We start from the raw sequence: 25224 nt of genomic DNA, 5'->3' as shown, positions 1-25224 counted from the left end.
TTACCAGAATTACCTGCCTCTGCCAGGTACAACATGACACAGGGCTTAAACCCACTCTGGGGCTTCCCTGGTGGTGCAGTGGTTAAGAATCCACCTGCCAATGCAAGGGACACGGGTTTGAGCCCTGGTCCGGGAAGATCCCACATGCTGCAGAGCAACTAAGCCCGTGCGCCACAACTACTGAGCCTGCGCTCTAGAGCCCACGAGCCACAGCTACTGAGCCCAAGTGCCAACTACTGAAGCCCGCGCGCCTAGAGCCCGTGCTCTGCAAGAGAAGCCACCGCAATGAGAAGCCCACACACCGCAATGAAGAGTAGCCCCCACTCGCCGCAACTAGAGAAAAGCCCATGCACCGCAACAAAGACCCAATGCAGCCAAAAAAATAAAAAACAAATAAATTTTTTTAAAAAAAGATCTTAAATAAAAAGAATCTGCCTGCCAATGCAGGGGACACGGGTTCAATCCCTGGTCTGGGAAGATCCTACATGCCGTGGAGCAACTAAGCCCGTGCGCCACAACTACCGAGCCTGCGCTCTAGAGCCCACGAGCCACAGCTACTGAGCCCACATGCCACAACTACTGAAGCGCGCGCGCCTAGAGTCCGTGCTCCGCAACAAAAGAAGCCACCACAATGAGAAGCCCACGCGCTGCAACAAAAGAGTAGCCCCCGCTCGCCGCAACTAGAGAAAGCCCGCGCGCAGCAACAAAGACCCAACACAGCCAAAAATTAATTAATTATTAAAAAAAAAAACAACCCACTCTGTTCTGATTTCCCTTAACACCTCTCTCTGCTCCACCTGAAGAGATGGGCGTTTGACACAGGATGTCCCCCTCCCAACGTGCATGCTTTATCCTGTGACATCTGTTTCCCATCACACTGTCTCTTTACACAGGGCCACAAACACAACCTGGCACATGTGCCCGGAGCTGGGGTTTGAGCTGAGCTAAGATCCCTTCGCTAGCTAGTTGTCCTAACTTCACTCCTTAAACCAAGATGAATCCCAGATGGAGCAAACATTTTAATATAAAACCATATAAACACTCCAAGCAAACACTGGTGCACTATTAAAACGTTAGAGCAGGGAAGATTTTTCTCAGCATGTCACAAAAACCAGAAACCATGAGGAAAAAAACATCAATAGGTCTGCCTATATAAAAATTTTAAACTTTTGTGCCAAAATACGAATGAGATCAACTGGGAAATAGTAATTGCAATTAAGGTAACAAACAGAAGGACAATATCCTTATTGTCCTTATAAAGAGTTCTTAGAAGTCATTTTTTCAAATGAACCCCTCAACAGAAAAAATGGGCACAGGGCATAAACTGGCAGTTCGTACATGTATTTTGAGAAATGCAACCAAACCGTAAGTATGAAGAAAGTTGTTAAACTTTACAAATTATTTTTAAAAGGGAAATCGCTATATTAGATATTTATTTAATGTCTATAGGTGGGCAAAAATTTTAAAGCCAAACAGAACATGGTGCTGGTTAAGGTACATTTATAAGATTATCAGAAGAGGGAAGTTTGCCCTGCGAATCAAAATGTACAATGTATACACCCTTTCACTTAGTAATCCCATTTCTATGAAAATGGTGACGACATCAACACTGAGAAATTCTATCTGGAAAAACCAACCGAACAAAGCACATCACAGACAAAAACAAAAGACAAACAATAAACTGTGAGAAAATGTTTGTGACTGATGAGAGATGACAACGCGATACCCTTCCTTCTATAAAGCATTCTTACAAGTCAATAAAAAAAAGAACCTAGAAGGAAAGTAGATAGACCAAAATATTAAGAAAGGTCTTACATGTGTAAAGATGTTCAACCATAATCACAAAGAAATAAAAATTAAAACAATAATATCATTTATCACCTAACAGAGTAGAGACAAATGAAAATAGCAACTTTTAACTCCTGCATATTAAATACACCACAAAATTTTTTAAAAGCCACATGACAGGGCTTCCCTGGTGGCACAGTGGTTGAGAATCTGCCTGCCAATGCAGGGGACACGGGTTCGAGCCCTGGTCTGGGAAGATCCCACATGCTGCGGAGCAACTAGGCCCACAAGCCACAACTACTGAGCCTGCGCTCTAGAGACTGCGAGCCACAGCGACTGAAGCCCAAGTGCCCTAGAGCCTGTGCTCTGCAACAAGAGAAGCCACGGCAATGAGAAGCCTGCGCACCGCAAAAAAGAGTAGCCCCCGCTCGCCGCAACTAGAGAAAGCGTGCGCACAGCAACGAAGACCCAATGCAGGGCTTCCCTGGTGGCGCAGTGGTTGAGAATCTGCCTGCCAATGCAGGGGACACGGGTTCAAGCCCTGGTCTGGGAGGATCCCACATGCCGCGAAGCAACTAGGCCCCTGAGCCACAATTACTGAGCCTGTGCGTCTGGAGCCTGTGCTCCGCAACAAGAGAGGCCGCCATAGTGAGAAGCCCGCACACCGAGATGAAGAGTGGCCTCCGCTTGCCACAACTGGAGAAAGCCCTCGCACAGAAACAAAGACCCAACACAGCCATAAAATAAATAAATAAATAAATAATTTTTAAAAAAAAAAAGACCCAATGCAGCCATAAATAAATAAATAAATAAATAAATTTATTAAAAAAAAAAAAAAAGAAACAGACTCACAGGTATAGAGAACCAGTGGTTACCAGTGGGGAGAAGGGAGAGGGAAGGGGGAGGGGCAAGACAGGGGTAGGGGATTAAGAGGTACAAACTACCATGTATAAAATAAATAAGCAACAAGGATATATTGTACAACAAGGAATATAGCCAATATTTTATAATTACTGTAAATGAAATATAACCTTTAAAAACTGTGACTCACTACGTTGTACACCTGAAACTTATATAATATTGTACATCAACTTACCTCAATTGAAAAAAGAAGAAATTTTGGAAAAGAAAAAAAAAACCAGATAATAAATTGGATGGGGGCAAAAGGATATGAGGTTTAGGCATCAGAAATGAGAAACTCTTACAAATGATTAAGAAAAAGATAAGAACCATAACAAAAAAATGACTAAAGGACACACAAAGTAACTGACATAGGAAGAAACAAAACAGATATATGCAAAGATGGCCAACCTTCCAGATAACCTAGGAAATGCAAATTGAAACAAATTCTTTTTTAGTCAAATTATTAAAGATTAAAAAGAATAACTAATTACTTGTTAGCAAATGACTTCAAAGTGGAGAAAAGCTGGTGAGGAAGAGTAACAAGTTCAGAGAGACCTGGGTAGACAAGGGGCCAGGAAGAGGCCGAGGTGAAAGGGCTGCGCCTGCCCTGGGTGGCCATGGCCATGGCCTCGATGTGGCCGGGCAGTGGGCAGTGCAGAATATTAAGGACCAATTTCTTACATCTTTAGTCACCAGGTGAATTGAGAGACAATCTAGATTGTGCTGCAAATACAGGCTGAAAGTGGAAAAACAACACAGCAAAAAAACCAAAAGAGACGGCTCATCTCTGTCCACTGGCTTGAAGTGAGTCTGTGGACGGCAGCCTGTGTGGAGTCTGTGCTGGTCATTCCCCCTCCTTGTCATAGAGCATCCTGACTGAGCATCTGTTGTACTAAAGAACCACAAAACAGCATCATGCAGAGGAAAGTGGGTTGGTAGGAGAGAGAGGGGGAAAAAAATGGATTCATCCCATGGTAAAGACAGAAAGCTGCCAGTAGTGGAATTACGTTATTAATAGCATATATTATTATATAACATATGTAATATAATAATAACAGCTGCACACTGAGTTCTGCTTCTGGGGCAAAGTGCCTGGGTTCAAGCCTCAACTTTGTCTTTCATGTGCTGTGTGACCTTGGGCAAGTTACTTAACCTCACTGAGCCTCGGTTTCCTCATCTGCAGAATGGGGACAACACTAGCACCTGCCTGCATGGTACTGTTGGGAGGATTAAGTGAACCGTGTAACACACAGGAAGGGCCCGGCCCAGTGCCTGACAGATTGGCGGCCCCACTGCTATCACCCCAGCTGCTGCAGGCCGTGCTCAGCTCCTGGAGCCCCTTCTGCTCAGCTTCACACCAGTGTTCAAATCTTTTCCTCCTGCACCTCAACAGGTCATCTCGCAAACTCTGTTTTGGAGTCCAGAGGTCCAGAGAATTTCTGTGTCATCTTGGAGTTTTAAACACTGAGGCCCCATCAGGCCCGTGGCCCTGGCGTGCGCACCAGGGCAGGACCGGCTGGGCGGCCCTCACGGACACAACTTCCAGCCCGAACGCCCAGGCTGACCCAATTTCTGGTACAGATTAGGACGTCAATCTAAAGTGGCAATTAAGGGCTATTCCCAGAGCGGACGCTGTGGCCAAGTCCACAGGCCAGGGCGGCTTCTCCTCCAGACGTCTCCGAACGTCCGAGGGGCAATTAGATGGCCGTTTAATTCCCCGGCGGTGCATGAGCAAGTGGAAAACACCATCTGACCGACAGCTCATTTCCCCAACTGACAGATGATTATTCTCATTACACAAAAGGATTTTCTTTCCTTTTCAAATCATTAGCACATTCCTCCGCAAGAGCACCGTACCTGACGCGGTGACTGTGCCTGCCCAGAGCGCGTTCTCTATGCTCAGGCTCTCGCTGATCGGGGCGTCGCTGTCCTCCTGCAAAAGAACAAGTGGACACACGCTGACCCGCCAAGGTCTGGGCAGGACCCGCTGGCTGTCTCCAGCCTGCTCTTCACAAGAAGGGAGGAGAGGATGACCCCTGTTTGGAAGCCAACGGCCCAGCTGGGAGAGGCGGGCCAAACTCATAAACTCTTATCCTTGGCATTTCCGCCCCGGTGAAAAACAATGGTTCACGATTTAAGAAATGCAGGCTTCTAGCACTAAAGAAACATTTTACAAGGTGAGAACTAAAATGCAGAGGCAAGTCGAACAGAAACAGCCCTTTGCTGGTCAGTCTTCGGGCTTCCAGAACAAGAGCAGGAACAATTCAATTTGGGTTCTATAAACCTATTACCCCACAGGACTAAAATAATTCAAATCCAAATTTAATTTCTATTCTGAAAGGCTGGGACGTGGTTTAAAATTTATAACCCTGGCAGATAGGACTTGGAGGAATAAAAGAGGACAGGGGCTCACATGAAAGAGACAGAAAGAGTAACTGCTTTCAGACACCAGAGTTAACGTTAATTACAATAACACTGGTTCCAAGCTGTCAGGTGATTCAAGCTGTTCAGAGGCTGGAAGAAAATCCCAGTGGTGTTGATTTTACTGAGAAGCAATATGTCAGCTTTCAAGGTGGGGCCTTCTGAAGGGAACGTCACTCCACCTGGCACAAAGCAACTCCCTGACAAACACCTGTCAGCACTGCGTAGCAGGGCCTCACCCCAGACATGCGCCCCGCCAGACCGGATTCTGCGTCACACAAGGCTTACTTACTCTGGTGAAAGTCCCCACAAAGTTGTGAATGTCGATGTTTGGCTCCTCTGCATACACATACGATCGAATCTGTAGAAGGTCCTGTTCAACGGGGGTGACATTTTGGAGGTAAAACGAAGTCACTGGATGATTAAAGGGATTTCAGGAAGCATCCACTATTTTTCCAAAGCAAGTGTATTTTCCAAACAGCTCTCAAAACCACGGGGTAGGTGGAAAAAAAAGAGGGAAACCTTCCAGCAAGTAAGTTTAGGAGTCACTACGTGCAATATCCCAAGACACACTGAGACCCTAAAGGGAAGAGTCTGTGTTTCTCTGTGTTTACCCAGCATTTCCAAAACTAAGTGATAGCGCAGATCCCCCCTGCGACACTCTGGTTTACAAGAGTTGTTCATACCAACCAAAACACTCATTAGGGAGGGTAGGAGGGAGACGCAAGAGGGAGGGGATATGGGGATATATGTATAGCTGATTCACTTTGTTATAAAGCAGAAACTAACACACTGTTGTAAAGCAATTATACTCCAATAAAGATGTTAAAAAAAATTTTTTTTAATAAAAAAATAAAAGGAAAGAAATTCTGACACTTGCTCCAGCATGGATGAATTGTGAAGATACCATGCTAAGTGAAATAAGCCAGTCACAAAAAGACAAATACCATAGGATTCCACTCATCTGAGGCACCTACAGGAGTCATATTCATAGAGAAAGAAGTAGAATGGTGGTTGCCAGGGGCTGGGGGAAGAGAGGGAACCGGAAGCAGTATTTAGTGGGTCCAGAGCTGCAGGTTTCCATGACGGGAGTCTGGAGATGGATGGTGGTGATGGCGGCACAGCAGTGTGAATGTCCTTAACACCACTGAAGTGTCCGCTTAAAAATGATAAGATGGGGCTTCCCTGGTGGCGCAGTGGTTGAGATTCTGCCCGCCAATGCAGGGGACACGGGTTCGAGCCCTGGCCTGGGAAGATCCCACATGCCGCGGAGCAACTGGGCCCGTGAGCCACAACTACTGAGCCTGCGCGTCTGGAGCCTGTGCTCCGCAACAAGAGAGGCCGCGATAGTGAGAGGCCCGCGCACCGCGATGAAGAGTGGCCCCCGCTTGCCGCAACTAGAGAAAGCCCTCGCACAGAAACGAAGACCCAACACAGCCAAAAATAAATAAATAAATGAAATATATATATATTAAAAAAAAATGATAAGATGGTCAATTTTATGTATATTCTGCCACAATAAAAAAGACGGGGGCGGGGGGAACCAAATCAAGTGGTCAGGCAAATTCAGGCCACAATGCCCCTTAGCAACAAGGGCCTGGAGTGGAGTAGAGGCTACTGGCCACGCCCTCAGCAGGCCCTGAGCTCCCTGCAAACCATCCAGGAGGCCCATACGCAGATGTGTGGGCAATGCGGCATCTACGTGCTGATAAATAAAAAAGGCCCACAGGCAGCAAGTGAAGGGGAAAACGTTTCAGAATCATAATTACAGCACAATCCCGTTTATGAGAAACCACACTCTACCAGCAAGTGTGCAGTTGTATATCTGTAAGAAACTGCACTGAAAAGGACCTGGGAAAATCACTACTGACTTCACAAGAGCCCCTGGGAGAGGGAGGTAAGATCTGGGGAGGAGGCTGTGAGCAACACTTTTCACTTGTTCCTCCAATTTGAGTCTCTTTTTAAATAGAATATACTCACCTATTACTCAGGTAAATCTTTCCATACAATTCTTTTCATCTATGACTTCGTCAAAACGCTGTTACCCAACTAGGCCCCTTCAGCCCACTAAGGCTGAAGGTACAGACAGTGGTACCTTATCTCTCTCTGGACACCAGCCCAGGCCTGGAGAAGACGGATGTTTATGAAACTGGGTGAAGTTTCCAAAGTGCACATTGAGAAAGGAACTCAGAGCCGTGGAACCGGCGGGCACCTTCACGATTCTAGGCTCTTCTGGACTGTCTCCTGAACAGAGTCCCTCAAATCATGGGACTAACCCTCACTAGTTAGCCCCATCTCAAGGATTCCCCAGGGCTCCTGGCCACAGTCGAAAACTCACTAGAATTCCTGGTCTAAACAAATAATAAGAATGGTGCTATTTCCCGTCTTATTGGCCATGAAAAATCATCAGTACCGCGGACACGTTTATTGCTACGTTCACTCCACTGAGACACAGAACTGTCTCCTGCCCTCTCCCTTCCTCCCAGGACGCAGTAAGGAGTGGCATGAATCAATGTGGCCACAAGCCCAGGAGAAGCTTCTGCGCTCTGCTTAATCCCTTCAGACCACCCACAGGGCATGTCAGTCTCTGGGCATTTAAATTACATTTTGTGATTTTGTAACCTACTCCCCAGGCCTCATCCAGCCCAGGTGGCTTGCATTTACACTTCCTCTTTGGCTCCCTCCCTACGTCACTCTGCAGTTTAAGGCATGAGTGACAGGGAGCTGGTGGGGAAGTGCGGGGCCCCGGGGAGCTCGGAGGGCCTGTTGGTTCCAGCTACGGTGGCGCCCCCTCAGACAGGGCCTGCATGCTGTTCCCTGCACCGTTCGACATGCTGTTCCATGCGCTGGGCGCCCAGCAGTGAACACACCGATAGGACCCTGCTCTCGAAGACTCTGCCTTGAAGTGAGTGGAGCGGGAATGCAAGGAGAGGGTGGTCAGGAAACACCTCTCCAATAAGGGGACTTGTACACAAAAACCAAGAGTGAGTCTGACTGTTCCTGGTGGAGAAACTGCAAGGGCAAATGTCGGGGGGCAGAAGCATGCCTGATGGAGAGGCCTGTATGGCTGGAGCTGGCGGGCAGAGGGGAGAGAGCCAGAAGCTGAGGTCAGGGCCTTAGCAGAGAGACGAGGTCTGCAGGATCGAGTCTCAGGAAGCTGAGATGCCTTTGGAGATTCGGAGCAGAGGAATAACGTGCTCTGCGTTGGGTTTTACTTTTATGCCAGGTATCTGGTCAAGGTTTCCTAGAGCTGGAGCTTCCCTCAAAAGAGCACCATCCCTACAGGCCAGGTCTGTGTTCACAAGGCCACACGGCCTGGAGCCAGCAAGCACTCGAGGCTCTCGAGAACCCCACACCCACCCCCCCACCCCCGGAGCCCCACCTCACACCTGACGGCCCGTGTCTGGCCCCTGAGGGGCCCGAGTCTGAGAGCCCTGAGGTGACACAGTCGCCAGCGGGGCTGCCGCAGGGACAGCTACTCACAGCAGCGGTGGGCAGCCTCTGAGTGCAGGCCACGGGAAGCCGAAGTTTCCAGTCCGTCTCTCCGTCCAGCTGATCTGTCCGCAGGAAGCAAGACCCTGTGGAGGGAAGCCAGGCACCGTCCGTTCCCCTGCAATTCAAGAATCCTTCCCATGGCGGCTCCGAGCAGCTCCAGCTCTAGTACTTGTAAAAACAGCCAATCAACGGCCAACGACCAAGAGGGAAAAATAAATAGCCGATTTCCCATTTCCTCCGTAAGCTGCGGGGTCAGAAAGATCTGGGTTCAAATCCTCGCTCCACCACTCACAGTGGGAGCCTGGACTAGTTTCTGGACCTTGCTAAGCCTCAGCATGTCCTGTCTGTAAAATGGGGAGACACACAGATCTCACAAGCCTGCTGTAAAGGATCCAGTGGGGTGATCATACCCCCAGCACGGCGGCTGGCACGGGGCAACCAGCATTCGAGTCCATCTGGGGCAGGGGTTACGAGCACCTTCTCAGGAACCAGACCTCCTGGGTTCAGGTTCAGGCTCCACGACTCCCTAGCTGTGCCCTGAGGGAGTTACTTCTCCCCTCTGAGCCTCAGTTTCCTCCAGGGCACAAATGAGGATATTACAGCGCCAACCTCATGCTGCGAGGCCTAAAGAGCTGATCCATGCAAACTGCTCAGAACAGGGACCACAAGGACCACGTTAACTGTCTGCCGTGACTATCGACCTGCAAAATTTGTGGATACATATTTCAACCTGATCTGTACGCGTCTGAGCAATCAGTCAGCTCTGTATTTCATCAGACAGAGAACGTACTGAACTCCCTGACACCGCACTTAAAGACTTCTGAGGACTTTCAGGAAGATCCCTTCTAATTTTTTGGGGGGAAGAAAGGGAGAACACATCTGGGACCTCCAATCCATAACACTCCATTTTCACTGCCGAGGACACAAGAACTAATTTGAGGACAAAGCTGCAGTGTTTAAAAGAAGACCGTTTTAGGGCCTTCCCTGGCAGTCCCGTGGTTAAGACTCCATGCTCTCACTGCCGAGGGCCCGGGTTCAATCCCTGGTTGGAGAACTAAGATCCCACAAGCCGCGCAGCACAGCCAAAAATAAATAAATAAATAAATAAATAAATAAATAAATAAAAGAAGTCTGTTTTAATGGAGTGCCTTCCACCCCCTCTCTGGATGATTTAACATATTATTAGTATATAATGACATCCGCACTTTTATCCAATGCATCATAAAAGAGGTTGCAGCAACCTCAAAGGGATACAAATACGGATTTTTCCAGCGTTTGAAGATCTCTGATTATGCCTGATGGGCAAGAGAAAAACAGCCTTGTTTCCTCAAAACAGCTTAGATAACAACAAATAAAAAGAAAGGAGATTTGAGTCAACCGACGGGGAAGGCAGGAGGCAGCGGGGGCGGCCACAGTGGGAAACGCAGCCGGGCCCCCGAGCCTGCCCTGCGGATGCAGGACCTGTGGGTGCAGACGGCCGAGTGCCCTACGTCATTTTATATAAGGGACTTGAGCATCCGTTGGTTTGGGTACCCACGGGGGTCCTGGAACCAATCCCCCTCGGACACCAAGAGACAGCTGTAACTGCGAGAAGTAGGGTCTTGCAAGAGACTTGAGAGGTTCACTCAGGCAAACAGGCTGCAACGACAAATAAATCGATGGGCAGGGGTGACTATGGCCCCACCACTCATGAGCCAAGGCGGGGAAAGGCCACCTACCCTTAATCTCTCCCCCCAGCTTCTCTACTGCCCCATCTCATGACACACCTCCCAGTATTTTCTCAGAGGAGTTTCTGTTTGCTTCTGTTTGTTCGACACGCTTCCCAGTCCTGCCAACTCCTGCGGTTGAGCTTAATGCAGCCCAGCGGGGAAAAGCACAGCCACTGTGTGTGACTTTCCCAGCTGTGATTCAGCACGGGTCCGACTATCTTTGCGATGATCAAAATCTGTTGACCTGCGCGCACCAAAAACCTTTTTTCTTTTTTTTTTTTTTAAGACTGCTCTATGAAAAGAAACGTTCTTGACTTGCCTCCATGGCTCCAAAATGATCATCTACTTCTGTTACATTTTCAAATGATTATTTTGCCAAATTACCACTGAAAGGTTAATGGTTATTTTCAAAATTGATCCCAGATGTTTACCGTTTTTTTCTGATGTCCTCAGGAAGATCATGTCAGCAGGGACCCGCTGGTTCTGCGTTATGAACAGAAAGACTGTTACCGTGAATGCCCCTGTGTGAGGTTTCCATCCCCAAGACCCCGCCCCCTCGCTGGGGAGGGGAGCAACCCAAATGCACAGCCTCTTTTAAGTGTCTGCCTTTGTCAAAGACAGATCTGGGGATTTATTTTGTTTTGAATCTGAAAACTCTTGCACACTGCTGTTACGTTTACTAATCTCCTATTGAAATCTTATCTCGGAAAGAGAGCTTCTAGTTTTCTGGCGAATCCAACCATTACCTCCTGAAATTGCAGCCAGAGGACCCGGGAGCCCAAAGCCTGCTCCCCTAGCTGGCTTTCTTCCAGGCTGTCTGCTGAAACTAAAGACATACATACACTCGGCTCACGCTTTCTGCTTCTACCAATTTTCCGGCTTGATGTTTGGCTTCGAGTGGGATTTTAATAAGGAAGTCAAGTTAGTAAGAAGCAACAAAAGCCGCTCTCAAAAAAAGAGGGACGCCAACAGCGGGCCTCATGTAATTGTGAACAGGCAAGTATGTCATAACATAAAGAGGTTTGTGTGGGTCTTCTGAGCTGCCACCCAGGAGAGCTTCACTTTACCCCAAATCAACTGTGAGTTCTTGGATTTAATCCTTTTAAGAGAGCATAGTTCACTTCCTACAGAAACAAGTTAAGATGCGATCCTTTTCTAATCAAATATGATTCCAAGACTCTCCAGGGCCACCCCCAAAATCCAACACCTCCCAAACATACACAGTAAGAAAAGGTATGAGTGCTGGAGTAATAAACATATCGACAGCACTATCTTTAAAAATGCACTTGGGGCCTTTTTACTTTCTCATGTTTCACTTAACCCCTACTCCCCATAAAATGACAGAAAAGCACAATGTTATTTAAGTCAAAAAATGTGAGACAAAATTGTTCAAAAGGTAAATGACAATTATTTTTATGTGCTTATGCAGCCAGCAGACTTCTAGGAAAAACTTTATTATGATGAGTTTAAAAAAAGACTCCAAAAACAATAAGCACATCAAATAGGAAATCAAACCTTGGAACTGTGTTTGTAACTTGGATTTCTGGCTAAGAAGCACACAGAAACCATGAAAAAATATTCTTTGTGTGTGTGTGTCTCATGGGAAAGAGATGTTTCTCCCCAGGCAAAGCTTCTGGGTAGAATCCCAGAAAGCAAACGTCCAGTTCGGCCACCAGATACACGAATCACACGTCGCATCGGGATGCGTGAAGCGGGGGCAATGACGTCCCTCTCCCACGCGCCCACGCGGCAGCCGTCAGGAGCTGCGCGACCCCACTCACCTTCTCCACAATGATAAGATCTCCAACTTGGATGCTGGAGCTCTTCACCTTCACTGTCCCTGCAAAGAAACAGGCCCAGAAACATCACATCTGAATTCCTTCCAAGTCTGCGCACCTCTGCAGGGTGTCTGCTAGCCTGTGGACCCAGAAGCACGTGCCCCCGAGCCCGGCAGCGGCAGCTACATCTCCTGTCTCTCCGAGAAAACGTTCACCTACCGCAGAGGCCGCTCCAAAAATGAATCCCCGTTTCGCGTAGCACTGGAATGACTCACTCAAGTAAGATCTTCTGTCTTAATAGCACCTTAGAAGCTATTCTAAATCAGCACCATAAAAGATTCAGCCACACACACACACACACACACACACACACACACACACACACACAAACACACACACACACAGAAATGGGGAAGAAAATTCAGAGTCAGATCCATGGACAGAAGGTCAACACTTAATTCTCAACACCATCAAACAGAAAGAGGATAACCCAAAATGACTGACTCTTTTTAAATCTGCGATTGCTCTGTAGTGCAGCTTATATGATTATGATCAGATCACATAACTTTGGCTGGATGTTTATCTGGATAAACAATAACAGCTCACATTAAACACTAATTCTGTGCTAAGCGCTGCATAGATATTGACATCCTGATGGCTTCTCTTGCTCCTATCAAAGGCCACCAGAAAAATATATTATCTCCAGTTTTCAGACAAAGGAAGTAGGCTCAGAGAGGCCCCATCTTCCCCTAGTCTCACAGTTAGCACAGGTCAGCACCAAGATTCAAACCCTCATCTGACTCCAGAAGATGGAATAAAAAAGAGGGACTTCGGTTCAACTCAAAAAACATTTACTGGGCTTCCCTGGTGGTGCAGTGGTTGAGAATCTGCCTGCCAATGCAGGGGACATGGGTTCGAGCCCTGGTCTGGGAAGATCCCACATGCCGCAGAGCAACTGGGCCCGTGAGCCACAACTACTGAGCCTGCGCGTCTGGAGCCTGTGCTCTGCAACAAGAGAGGCCGCGATAGTGAGAGGCCTGCGCACCGCGATGAAGAGTGGCCCCCGCTTGCCACAACTAGAGAAAGCCCTCGCACAGAAATGAAGACCCCACACAGCCATAAATAAATAAATAAATAAATAAATGAATGAATGAATGAATAAATAAATAAAAAATAAACCCAAAGTTTAAAAAAAAAAAAATTTACTGAAGTGCCATGTTCTAGGAATTCGAAGATCAAAGACAGTCCCCTTGTCCTAAAAAAAAGCTCATAGTCTCATGCAGGCGTCGACAAGCATGTCCTATAAAGAGCAGGAGGGCAGACAGTTTAGGTTTTGCAGCCAGGGGACAATCTCAGCTCTCCCAACAACTCTTCTCCCCAAGGGCAAATAGTCTTCGTATATTTATATTTTAAAATGTAAAAAATGTTCTTGGCTCCCGAGCCAAGATGGTGGGCTGAATTTGGCCCACTGGCTGTAGTCTGCAAACCCATGAGCTGGTGCGAAAGACAGCAAGACAAATGCTGTTAGTGCAAAATAGTGTGTGAAAGGATGGGAGTAAGTCCGGTATGCGAAGGGAGCAGAAAAGGAGACCTCCCCCACTGAAGGGGGACCAAGAACGGTGCCTGGCACCCAGAAGGCTCGTGACTATTCACTCCGCATTCAAGCCCCCTTAACGGAGTGCCTGCTGGAGGCCAGGTGTTCTACGGGTGCGACGCGTGGAACTCGCACTCCAGGGGCAGGAAGGAGGCAAGAGACAAATAATGAATGAACGGGCCGGGGTGCGGGGAGGTATCAACAAATGCTTTACAGGAGAGCTGAGGTCAGAATTAACCAGATGAAGGACACTGGTTACCAGCATCAGGAAGAAGGCAGGCATGAGACGGGAGACAGTGACGCACACGCGTAGCACATGCACCCGTGTGGCCACAGGCTGGAACGCCTTTAGCGAGACAGAAAGCATCACACGGAACAGAAAGAGATGAAGGGCTTGGGGGGCCAGGTGGTCCAGCGCCCCATAAATAAGCCTGTGGAGGACACGGGTCTTTATTCTGGTGACGGATCAAATTCCCACACAAGGGAGCGACACCATAAAAATCTTCATGTTGGCGTCTCGTAATAAGCCCATGTAGCTTATAAATGTTCAGCCGAGAGAGAATAAAATAATAATGATTCTCAGTCCTCCTCGATAAAGTATATGCCCCAGAGCAAGGGTGACCTGGGAGTTCTGAATCTGCTGTCCCCCACCGTGGACTCACTCCTTCAACAAACACCCAACACTCACCCACTAGGAGCTAGTGCACAACGCAGGTTATTTTATCATACAGTTTTCACATCATTTAATGCCATGGGTCTTTTTAGTAATTCACCACGAAATGAGATGTTTCAAAGCATTCCAATGACTTCAACTGAAACAACTCCTTCTAAGAGGTTCCACAGGGTTTGATTTTTAACTAATGTGTGTACTTAATTAAATTTTGTCATGGTAACAGTGAGAAGACCTGGTGCTAAAAGGGCAGCTCTTGAACACGAACGACTTCTAGAAAACACGTGGCAGATGGCTCTGAGGACGGCTAGACTCTCTCCCCCTAGGAAGGGAGCATCTGATAGGGCCTTGCTTTCGTAAAGCACGAATTCAACCCAATGGCCTGAGCCTGGGCATCCTTGGGACGCACTACCCTCAAGCGTTCGTTGTGTCGATATCTTTGCAGAGGGAATGGAGAACATCCGCAAATCCTAAGAGTCAGCTCATTAGAAACGGCTGAATGAAGAGTGGGCTCCACGCGCCGAATTCTCTTCCGGCCTGAACAATTCTTCTTGCCCAACGAGGGGGCAACAGGAAAAATGCAACCAGATACACTGCTCTCTCTGGACAGCTTATCAAAGCCTTCCTCGAGGGAAGATCATAAATTCAGCGTGCCCCCCACCCCCTTAGCCAGTGAGCTTTTCCTTCGCCTGAGCTCGCCCTCACTTTCCCGAGCATAAATTTACACATTGTCTTTGGTTTTATTACTGAAATTTATGCTGGTGGCCTGACCCAAACCATCCCTGAGCCTGTGTTCTGATCTTCAAGACCTACTCACAAGTTTGCTCTTAATATCTAACCCTAAGAAGAGCACTGTTACAACTCTTACTAAATAATAACTGCATATGGATATACGTGTGTGTTAGCGAGACAAAGGACAAAATCAGGAGGATTATACTAAAAGGGTTAAGGGTGATTCCCTCTAGGGACAGAGGAGATTTACCCCTTTCTTTGGCAAAAATACTTCCTAAATTCTCCACGACAATTTTTTTATAATAAACATGAGGTGCTCTTCCAATAAGAAAAAGATATAATAAATTAAATTAGCTCAAACTTTTAAGTGACCAGGCCCAGATTTTTCCCTTCCACGGCGGGGTCCTGATTTACGATCGGTTAATTTGAACTCTGCCTCTCTGTCCATCTGCTCTACCTCAACAAAAACCCTTTAATCCGCTGTGTTTGCAGAGCAGTTTCTGACTAAACCCAGCAGGCCGATCCCTCCGACAAACCCTCCTACTGTAACTGGCTCCATCTCAGGAGGAGGGCAGCGGGGGCCGCACCACCCTGAGGTCACTGGCGTTTCTCAGCCCCGGCTCCCTCGTTAGCATTTTAGTATTTGGCAGGGATGAGCCTCAGCTTTGCAGGTTCCACACAGGGAGACCCTCAGATTCACCCGCTCTACTGAGCCAACACACGGTCCTCACCATACATTTGGACTTTTCGGGCCGCACTACCACTTTTGGGTGATCAAAAATGTGTAGCTCAGGCCTGCACGCAGAACACACGTTTAGCATGTGTCTGTGTACCTGTGCGTTCTGAACAAGACAAGACAGATAAAACCAGAAGAATGAAAGGAGGAAAAGCGGCAGGAAGGAAAGAGAAGGGGAAGCAGAGACCAGTATTTCGATTCCGACATTTACTGGGGTTTTGGCTGCCGACGTCCGAATGAAACGCCCCTCTCTAAGGAGCCCACGAGTAGGTAGGGAAGGCACCGCTGGGGCAGGAGAGAAAGAGGACCAGAGTCAGAAAATCTGAGCACTCGGTGGCTGGGATTAACCTCCAGGACGACAAGACTCTGAAAATTGTGGAAAGGGCCCAAAACACATAATTTCTAACCTTACGTGAACCACTGTTCTGAGTTTTCTACCGATATTCTTGCAAAAAAAAGAACGAGAAACATTCGCACGGTGGCAGAGCTCCCGTCTTCCTAGCAAAAGAATACGATACATGAAAAATAGCACACTGACAGTGATTATTACCTACCTCAAGCGAGAGGAGCTCTCCTTACGCTCCATTATCTGGTTAGAAAAAAATTCTCTCCCAACACCCCCCTGAGAAGTTAGCAGACATACTTCCCAAGCGCCCCTACTTTTTTTGTGTGTGTCATCTACCCTAGAGATTCCTAAAACTTCTAGAAGCAGAGTCCAACCCATGGGCATGTGACCTGTGTATTCACATAGATCCCCTCACCCTTGGGTGAATGACCTACTGTTTTCATCTGCAAATTCTTAATAACTTTTAAACAAGCGACCCCGTATTTTCATTTTGCACTGAGTCCCAAAAATTACATAGCTGGTCCTGAACAGGAGTAATAACACCCATTCGCATCTTCTTTATAAAGTGCACAGGAAGATCCGGCCGTGGTCTAAGATCTGAAGCCAAAGAACTCCTCACTTTGCCCCGCAGACCTCTTTTTTCTTTTGGACCCTGTTACACCCAATCTCCAACCTCTAGGCTCTGGGATTCTTACATATCTTTGCAGAAACTCTACAGAAGTTGGGTAACAGATTTTTCAAAGGTTAAGTGGCAGATTCTCTGCCGGCCACATCCTAAATCATAAAATGCCTTCTATAAAATAAATGCATCCCGTTCAGCTTTTGCCACTTCACCCAGCTCACCTCTGAGCTACAGTTTATAACGGGGAACAAACTTCCAATTACTAGAGCTGTTTATTTCTGCAGAGATGGACCCCCGAGCCTTTCATAAGCAAACCCATTGAGCCCAAACCATGCTTTTCATGGATGAGAGCTTCAGAATAAGGGCAGTTTGTCTATACTGCAGAGAGAAACCAGATGTTTCCCTTGAGTCGAAACAAGCAAATGACAATTCAGTCACACTGCAGAACAGCCCGAAAAAAAAAAAAAAAAAAAAAGAAGTAAATTCCGGAGCACTAGTACGTGTGGGCCAATTTTTTGACCTCCGAACACCTCCAGCTATACTTCTATTTTTCACTGTGCCTGCAGGACATTGATTGCCTTTGCAGGTCTTTAGCAGCAAGCTCCATGCACTAACCCTGGTTAATGTATAACTCTTTAACTCGCACTCTAATCTGACTGTGGCAGTGATGAGTTGTAAATTCTACAGCATGTGTACATTTCCTGGGCTTGACACGAAAACGCCCTGGCAGACCTGGCAGAGTTCATAGGTTGAAAGTTGAAATTTTCATATTCCGATCGGGTTGTCTGCATTCCCCAAAGCCTAAGAAAAGACTGTTATTTGAAAACAGGCAAAGGGTGGAAGAGTATTATTATAAATTCCACGGGCCACTTCCTGGGGCTTTTGTTTAAATTAGCGGGAACTTTAAAAAGAAAGGCTGAAGTTTAAATTTAACAAGTGTATACCCAACAGAGGCTTTTAAAATAAATACATAAATGGCCCTTCCCTGCTTCTGGTGCCCAATAATGATGAAATAGACCAACATCCCCGGCAGGGGGGAAATACCTTTTGGGAAAGATAACAGTGCAATTTGCATGTGAGATTTTTTTTTCAGGGTTTTTTGTTTTTTTTTTTTAAATTAAACAATAGATCAGTTCACCAGCGATTTGTAATAAAGTCAAATTGAGTAGTTTGAAAGAATAAAAGGAACCTTATGGGTCTGAAATAACAAACTTCACATCTGTCAGAATTATGGGAAAGTGTTTGGCAAGACCTATTTTAAGACTTGTAAAAGCTAATGCTCTGAATCTTAATGAGGAAAGCCTGGGAAGGGGAATGCTTTGCTTACTGAGTTGTATTTGAGATCCTCAGTAAAGACCTTTGCAGTACTTCTGCGGCAGTAATATCAAAAAGACCATCACTGAGCAGATGCAAACTATTATACATAGAATGGATAAGCAACAAGGTCCTGTTGTATAGCACAGGGAACTAGATTCAGTACCCTGTAATAAACCATAGTGGAAAAGAACATGAAAAAGAGTATATATATATACATGCAACTGAATCACTTTGCTGTACACCAGAAATTAACACAACATGGTAAATCAACTATACTTCAATAAAATAAAAATTTTTTAAAAGACCATCACTGTAACCCTCTTCTTTTAAAAAGTATAAAGCAGTTTTAGTGTTATCCTAAGTCTGAACAGAGTTCATACTTTGAAAACAAACAGTACTTGTGTTTAAGAATACAGTGTTTTCGTTTAGCTAATTATTGGCTAAACAACTCCCCATTAATGAACACGTTCCCTGCACTACCCTACCTTCTCCTGATGAACTCCAATGGAATACAACACCCTAAAAGAAACATATGTGTGTCCTTAGACCCCAAATCTTAGTCACGTTAATTGCAATCCTAAATAATGGTGCAAAGTGGATTTTGAACTAAATTGAAAAAAAGATATCACTCTCAAATGGAAGTGAGATCCTTGAGGTTATTCTGTAACTGGGAAAGGGTGAATAGAGCAGCACGGAGGAACAATCTGAAAAGAACTGGAGAAGAGGAAAGATATCCGTTCCGTTTTTTACACCACATATGTACCAAAAAGCTGAAGATGAGAGGGATTCTCTCCATTTTGCACAGACCTTTGGCTTACGACTTACGGTTCACCATGTGCCCAGATGTCCCCAGCAGGAAAGAAGCATCAGCAATTGTGTTAATTATGCTTCTGTTTGCACTTTCCTTCAAGGCTAATTATCCACTTGCTTCATTTAGCCCTTGATCACAAGTTAGTCTGAGAAAACATTCCTGGTATGAAGACCCCTGGAATTCATCTGGTAAAAATGCAAATCCAACTGCCCTTACTACCTGTGATAAGCAAGGCAGATTCCCCCTCCAGAATTAAAGTTTTGGTTTGGTAAGGACTAGGATAAAGAAAAATAATTCCTTGACTAATTACTCTTTCCTGACCCAACCCAAATCTTTCAAGTAACAAAACAAAGTTTTGCTGGGTCTGTTACTACTTCAAGACCCTCTCTTCTTCGGCTTTGGTGTCTGCAGTGCCACTGAATGCTATTAATTTGGAAAGACAGCTCTACAATTAAAGTCATAGAATGCATAAAAGTCCAATAAGAACCTCTCAAGTCTCTGATCAGGTTAAATGTGGATTCCAAGTAGGAGGAGAGGGGATGCTTATTTATCTAAAAGCATCATTCCTACTTGGCTTTCAACAGTTTGTTCATCTCAGAATGAGGGGGCTGGATTGATTTCTTTGGACTCAGAAATGTGTTTTGTCCTACTGTACAGCAAAAGGAACTATATTCAATATCCTGTAATAAACCATAATGGAAAAGAATATGGAAAAAAATGCACATATATGTATAACCGAATCATTTTGCTATACACCAGAAACTAACACAACATTGTAAATCAACTACACTTCAATTAAAAAAAGTGTTTTAAAATGGACTTAAATCTAAAAGCCCTTCTGTAGCATATGTATTAAGGCTGAACGCCATGGCAATCATTGAGATACTCTATGGGAAAGTGTGAGCCTCAGCTCCAGGCACAGAGTGGAGCCTAGACTTATAGGCTAAGGTTTTACATTCAGACAAGCCAGAGTTCACATCAAGCTCTACCCCTTAACTAGCTACATCATCTCAGACACAATACTTAACCTCTATGAGCCTCAGTTCCCCATAGGTAAAAGCTACCTCCATAAGGCTGTTTAAAATAATGACAGACCAGACCTTGTCCAGCACCTGGCTGGCTTATAGTAAGTAAATCTTTCTTTTTGTCTCTCCGGCTTCCCAATCTGGACAACGTTTTTCAAACAGTTCCAATGCCACCTTCTCCCTGTAGCATGCCTTGATTACAGATTCCTGGATCACAGAATAAGCTTTCCCAGAGTCTCAGGTCCTCACTGGCCAATATGGTTTTTTCTTCTATTTTCCCAGGAAGGAGAGGCTCAGGAAACAAGGCGGAATTGGGAAGAACAAGATGGAGCCAGAACCTGGGGTTCTGTACCCCACGCTTCTAGCCATCCCAGCCTGTGACCTTTGGAGAACTCTTTACCAGGAACACTTCACGGGCATGTGATTCCAGTAAAGGCACAGGGCCCTGCACTCAGAAGGGGCCATTACTTGGTTTCATGCTCTGCTGCCGCCATCTTGAATAATTTTTGAACAGGGGCCCCAAGTGTTCATTTTGCATTCAGCACCACCAATCATAAAGCCAGTGCTGCTTCCTTCCAACCTCGAAGACTGAGGATGCAGGTCACCTCTTCCGGGAAGACATCCTCAGCTCCCCTCTGATGGGCTCCCATAACCTCCCATAACCTCTGGCTCATACCTCCATTAACTCACCCACCAATATTTAATGAACCCCTGCTACAATACCACCAGCACTGCCTTTCTTGGGCACAGACCAAATCCCAGCACAGCGCTAAATTTTTCTCATGCAAGAGTTATATTTACGGCAACTCTCTAAGGTAGGCACTATTATTATCCCCAATTTACTGACAGATTAAGGGATCTGTCCCCACAGCAGGGAGAGGCAGAAGCAGGACTCTTGAATCCAGGCAGAGCAGAAACTCAGAACCACTTCTCTCCTCAACCACCAACCGCTGTGCTCAGAACCAGGAACGTGGTGGTCACGAAAGGGGACATTCTTTATAAGGACCACAACACTCATGCCACTAAAGTATAACTACCAGTTACATTTTGTAATCATCCCCTTTACACGCCTGGATACCTTGCTGGACTATTAATTTCCCCAAGTCTCAGCCCCTCAAGTTTATCTCTGTAATACAGAAACCTAATCACAGACCTTGGAAAGTGATGGAGTTTCAAATATCCTTGAAGAATGAATAAAAGGTCATTTCTACATGTAGGCTAATTTTATTATCAATATTAAAATGCTTCAAATACTTCTTATTAAACTATGACAATTACATTAAAAACTAATCCATTGATGTGTTGTTTTAGACACACCTTGAATGAAATAAGATGATCTAAACCACTGGAAGCAGCAATTAAAAAAAAAAAAAAAAAATCATCCATTTTTTTCTCCCAATGGTGAATTTCTTATTTCCAGAGTTTTTAATTCACTTGTTTAAAATCAATTTTTTTTCTCCAGGTTCAAAACCTTTTCAATTCGATTAACACGATGCCTCTACAACTTTGGTAACATCCCAGGATCTGTGCCACTGGCATTCTTAAAACGACATAAATTCCTGCATTGTTGTGAATCTAATTTTGAGACCTGGAGCAAACACAAATTGAGGGACAAGCTGCAAAGTAACTGGCCTAAAACTGGCCTGTCCTTTTCAGAAATGTCAATGTCATAACAAAGAAATCCGGAGAACTCCGCCAAGTTAGAGATTAGGGAGAAAGGACAGCTAAATGCAAAAGGCAAACCTGTCCTGGTTCCTGGACAAGAAAAAAAAAAAAAAGCTATAAAAAAAATTTTAGGAACAAATGGTGAATTTTGAGTAAGAAGTATAGATGAGATTAATAGTAATGTAATGATAAATTTCCTGATTTTGTAATTATACTGTGTTATGTAAGGAGAACATCCTACTAGGAATTAAACGCTGATGCTGATGTATTTACAGGTTAAAAGGGAATAGTGTATGCAACTTAATTCTCGAAGGGCTTAGGGTGTGAGGGGAAAGATGAAAGAGCAAAAGCTTAACAACTGATGAATCTGGGTGAAGGCAAATAGGAGTTTTCCACATGATTTCTGCAACTATTTTGCTAGTTAGAAGTTATCACCCACCCAACCCCCAATTATTTAACTGTATTAGTACAAGTACTGTTACTATTAAACAGGAAATGATGCAGAATGCAGATAAATATAATGGCTTATAATCTCATGATCAAGGACTTGATATTCTGGTTTCCAAACTTTTTTGAACTCCAAAAATAGTGTTGAAAAGTACATTTTAAGATGCCATGTGATAAAAAGAGAAAACAGTCCTGCGTGGACATACATATACCTATCTGTTTCCCTTTGCTTTTGAACTTACTAAATGAAGATCTTGGTGAAAAGCCTCACTCAAGAAAATATTATTAAATAATTGAACGGTAAGGTAAAAAAAAGGCTTCTTTCTCTTCCTCTCTCTGAAATCCTCCAGTTTGGGCTTCTTACTTTGGCCCTTCCCGCCAAAGTGTATCAAATAACTAACCTCCCCTCCGTCACTTTCTAAGCTGACAGTTTTCTTCAGTGCCATTTTGGGGCTTTCAAAACAAATTGCAGAGCCAGGGTCTGGGTTAATATTCAGAACTCTGCTAGGTCTTCCCCTACTGTTGGATTGGCATGACAATGGAAACCACGGGCCACAAAAGGAGACCCACAAAGGAAGACAAGTGTTTAATGCTACAGCCATCTGCCAGTTCTCCTCAGGATCTTTTCAAGAACGGAGGGAAGCTAAAGCAGGGGCTGAGAAGGGGGTCGGGTCTGCAGGGGAGGGCAGAAAAATCACTCACAGGAAAAGCAATTGCAATATGAAAAGAACCAAAGAAGGTCTGGAGCCTGGATGGCTGAATGAATGGGATCCCAGGGCCCCTCCTCCTGAGCTCTAAATAGACCCACCGCACCCTCTCCGATGGGGCTTTTGTCGGTTGCCAAGCATTTTAAATGTTATAGTCAGAATATGTTATTAAGGGAGGATTTAATATACACAAACCACAAAAAAACGTACTCCAGAGGGGTCTTCTGATTACCCACATGGAAAGCCCAAGCCACCTGCCTTTGCAAAGATTACGCTGGGTTTTCTTTCTTTAGGTAGCAAAACGTCCTAAATACAGTAGTTTAGCAATAATAAAGCATTTCTATACCAACTCTAAATCCCCCCTTCTCCCAGAGACTTGCAACTTTTTAAGACCACCAACTATGAAAATCTATTTCAATGCATTAAAACAAGATACTTTCATGCCCTCACAGGATTATACTTTTAAAAAAAATTTTGGAGCCTTAAATAAATTTCTCCAACATTTTTCCAAGAAGGAAAATTCTACTCAAACCCCTGAAACCATGGACGGACTGCTTCCTCGGAAGACTAACGCACTTAACATAAAGCAGTTCACAACCTGGCTGGCTGCAAGCTCCCTTGGGCATCTATCTTATCTCTTTCAGAATTCTCAATTTCCTGAAGGCAAACCACAGCTTTTATTCCCCTCAGCCGCTCCTAAAACATTATTAATCCCTGAATGGGATCAGTAATCTTCGGGAATTTTAGGTAACATTCTCTCAAGTCTGAATACAACCTTACAGGAAATCTAGGTAGAATTTGTTGGTGGAAACATAAGTCGACATTGGCTGGGTTGTTTTGTGGGTTCTCAACGGTGTGTTTGAGCAGGTTTTTAAAATTCCACCATTTCAAAAATTCAAATTAAAGGTTACCTAGTAATTTCTCTTTGGGTCAGATTTAGTCACTCTTCACTCTTCCGTTTTGAGGATTTATAAGATGCCTTCAAAGAAACCTTCACAGATGCAGCTTTTATTATGTTAAGTCTGGTGCCTTCTTAAAAACTCACATTGCAAAGTTGTAACATTAGTTTTGTAATGTTGAAAGAGTATCTTTTAAAGCTGCACTGCCTTGGAACCTCGTGTGGGAGGATGCCAAGTGCACAGAATTAAATTCCAGTTTGATGAGGCACAAGTCAGATGACAGGACTGGCTCTACGAGGGCAGTGGCAGCCCAGGGATGCGGCCGGAGTAACCCCAGGCCCTGGGGCAGACGCTGGCCTCCCTGGTGCCGGCAACGAGTGACTGTCCTGCCACGGGGCACCTGCACACCCGCCGGCCCCGGGGCCTTGAACTCTGCTCCCTGACTGTCAGCGGCCCATGATTGAGTTGCAACCCTGTGGGCCACACACCCACCCCTGCACCGGGGGCCCTGCTGCAGGAAGTGGCCCCACTGGGGCCAGGAGGCTGACCTCTCGCTGTGAGCCGGCTGTAGACCTGCGAGTTGACTTCCTTGTCTCGTATGTAGCATCGGATCTCCTCCACCGCCTCTCGGATGATGGTGACGGCCAGCACGAAGCCCTGCACCGAGACAGAGAGAGGGTGAGCCCTGGTGGAAGTCACCTTCCTCTCCTGGGGCCGGGGACAGAAAAGGCCAGAGGCCACTTGAGGGCAGCAGGGCAGGACCTGCTAATTATTCCAAGTGCAGAAGCCCCAGCAAGCCCACTTCTCTGAATCTCATGCACCGGAAAAACTCTCACTGACACACACGTGTACAGGGACGTCCCCAGTCACCACCGCCACAGGGTTCCTAAGAGTGAAAAACACAGAAACCCCAGAACCGTCCGTCCACAGGTGAGGGCTGAGTGATGGTGACCTCTGACGTCTGCATCTCACTCGCCACGTGCCGGGTGCCATTCGAAGTGCTTTCCACCCCTTAGTGCAGTTCGTGGCTGAGATCACCACACTCACTACCCATGAAGAAACTGAGACACACAGAGGCTGAATAATCTTGCCCCTAAGTGATAATGCAGGGAATCTAGTTCCAGAGTCTTAACTGCCACAATGTTCTGCCTCTGGAGAAACTTGGGTAGGTGGAACCAGTAAGATGGGCCACCAGGACCCAAAGTGAAATGCATCCCTGTTTGTATTGACCAGTCAGTAGGGAAATCAACTTTCCGGAACATAACAATGTAACACTGTTCAAATAAACACCAACAAAGATTCTCCTATACTGCTAAAGATTTTCCACTTTCCTCAATTACCGTTAGATTCCTCTGCAAGGTAGGGGGCTAAGATGGGATGGGGACTTCAGTCTTTCCTGTAATGTTTTAAACTTCTATAAAGAAAACATACTAAAGTATTAATTGCCTAAGTACACACTCATAAAAAGAAAATTTTAAACTGCCCTACCTTCCCAAGTCAGATACCCCAACTCATAAAACCTGGTACAGAGGTTATACTCACAGCTATGTGAGTCACCC

At 45.7% G+C, this 25224-nt stretch overlaps 1 protein-coding gene across 6 annotated transcripts in view; it reads right to left on the bottom strand.

Annotated features, from left to right (window-relative positions):
• The window catches only part of ATP9A (ATPase phospholipid transporting 9A (putative)), a 136140-nt gene that overhangs the window by 73897 nt on the left and 37019 nt on the right, over window positions 1-25224 (bottom strand). For all 6 annotated transcript variants that reach the window (XR_014236149.1, XR_014236150.1, XM_082362685.1 and 3 more), the window contains 6 exons: window positions 24214-24322; window positions 12098-12156; window positions 10748-10799; window positions 8596-8690; window positions 5405-5485; window positions 4549-4624 (listed from right to left, as the gene is read on the bottom strand). Coding sequence is in view for 4 of the 6 variants with exons in the window: in XM_082362685.1 (XP_082218811.1) it covers window positions 4549-4624; window positions 5405-5485; window positions 8596-8690; window positions 10748-10799; window positions 12098-12156; window positions 24214-24322 (472 nt within the window). In the remaining 2 variants the exon portion in view is untranslated. The remainder of the gene's footprint in view (window positions 1-4548; window positions 4625-5404; window positions 5486-8595; window positions 8691-10747; window positions 10800-12097; window positions 12157-24213; window positions 24323-25224) is intronic.

The sequence above is a fragment of the Balaenoptera borealis genome (assembly GCF_965194805.1).
Source record: "Balaenoptera borealis genome assembly, chromosome: 16".
Classification (NCBI taxonomy): Eukaryota; Metazoa; Chordata; class Mammalia; order Artiodactyla; family Balaenopteridae; genus Balaenoptera; species Balaenoptera borealis.
This window is presented reverse-complemented; position numbering and strand designations above follow the sequence as displayed.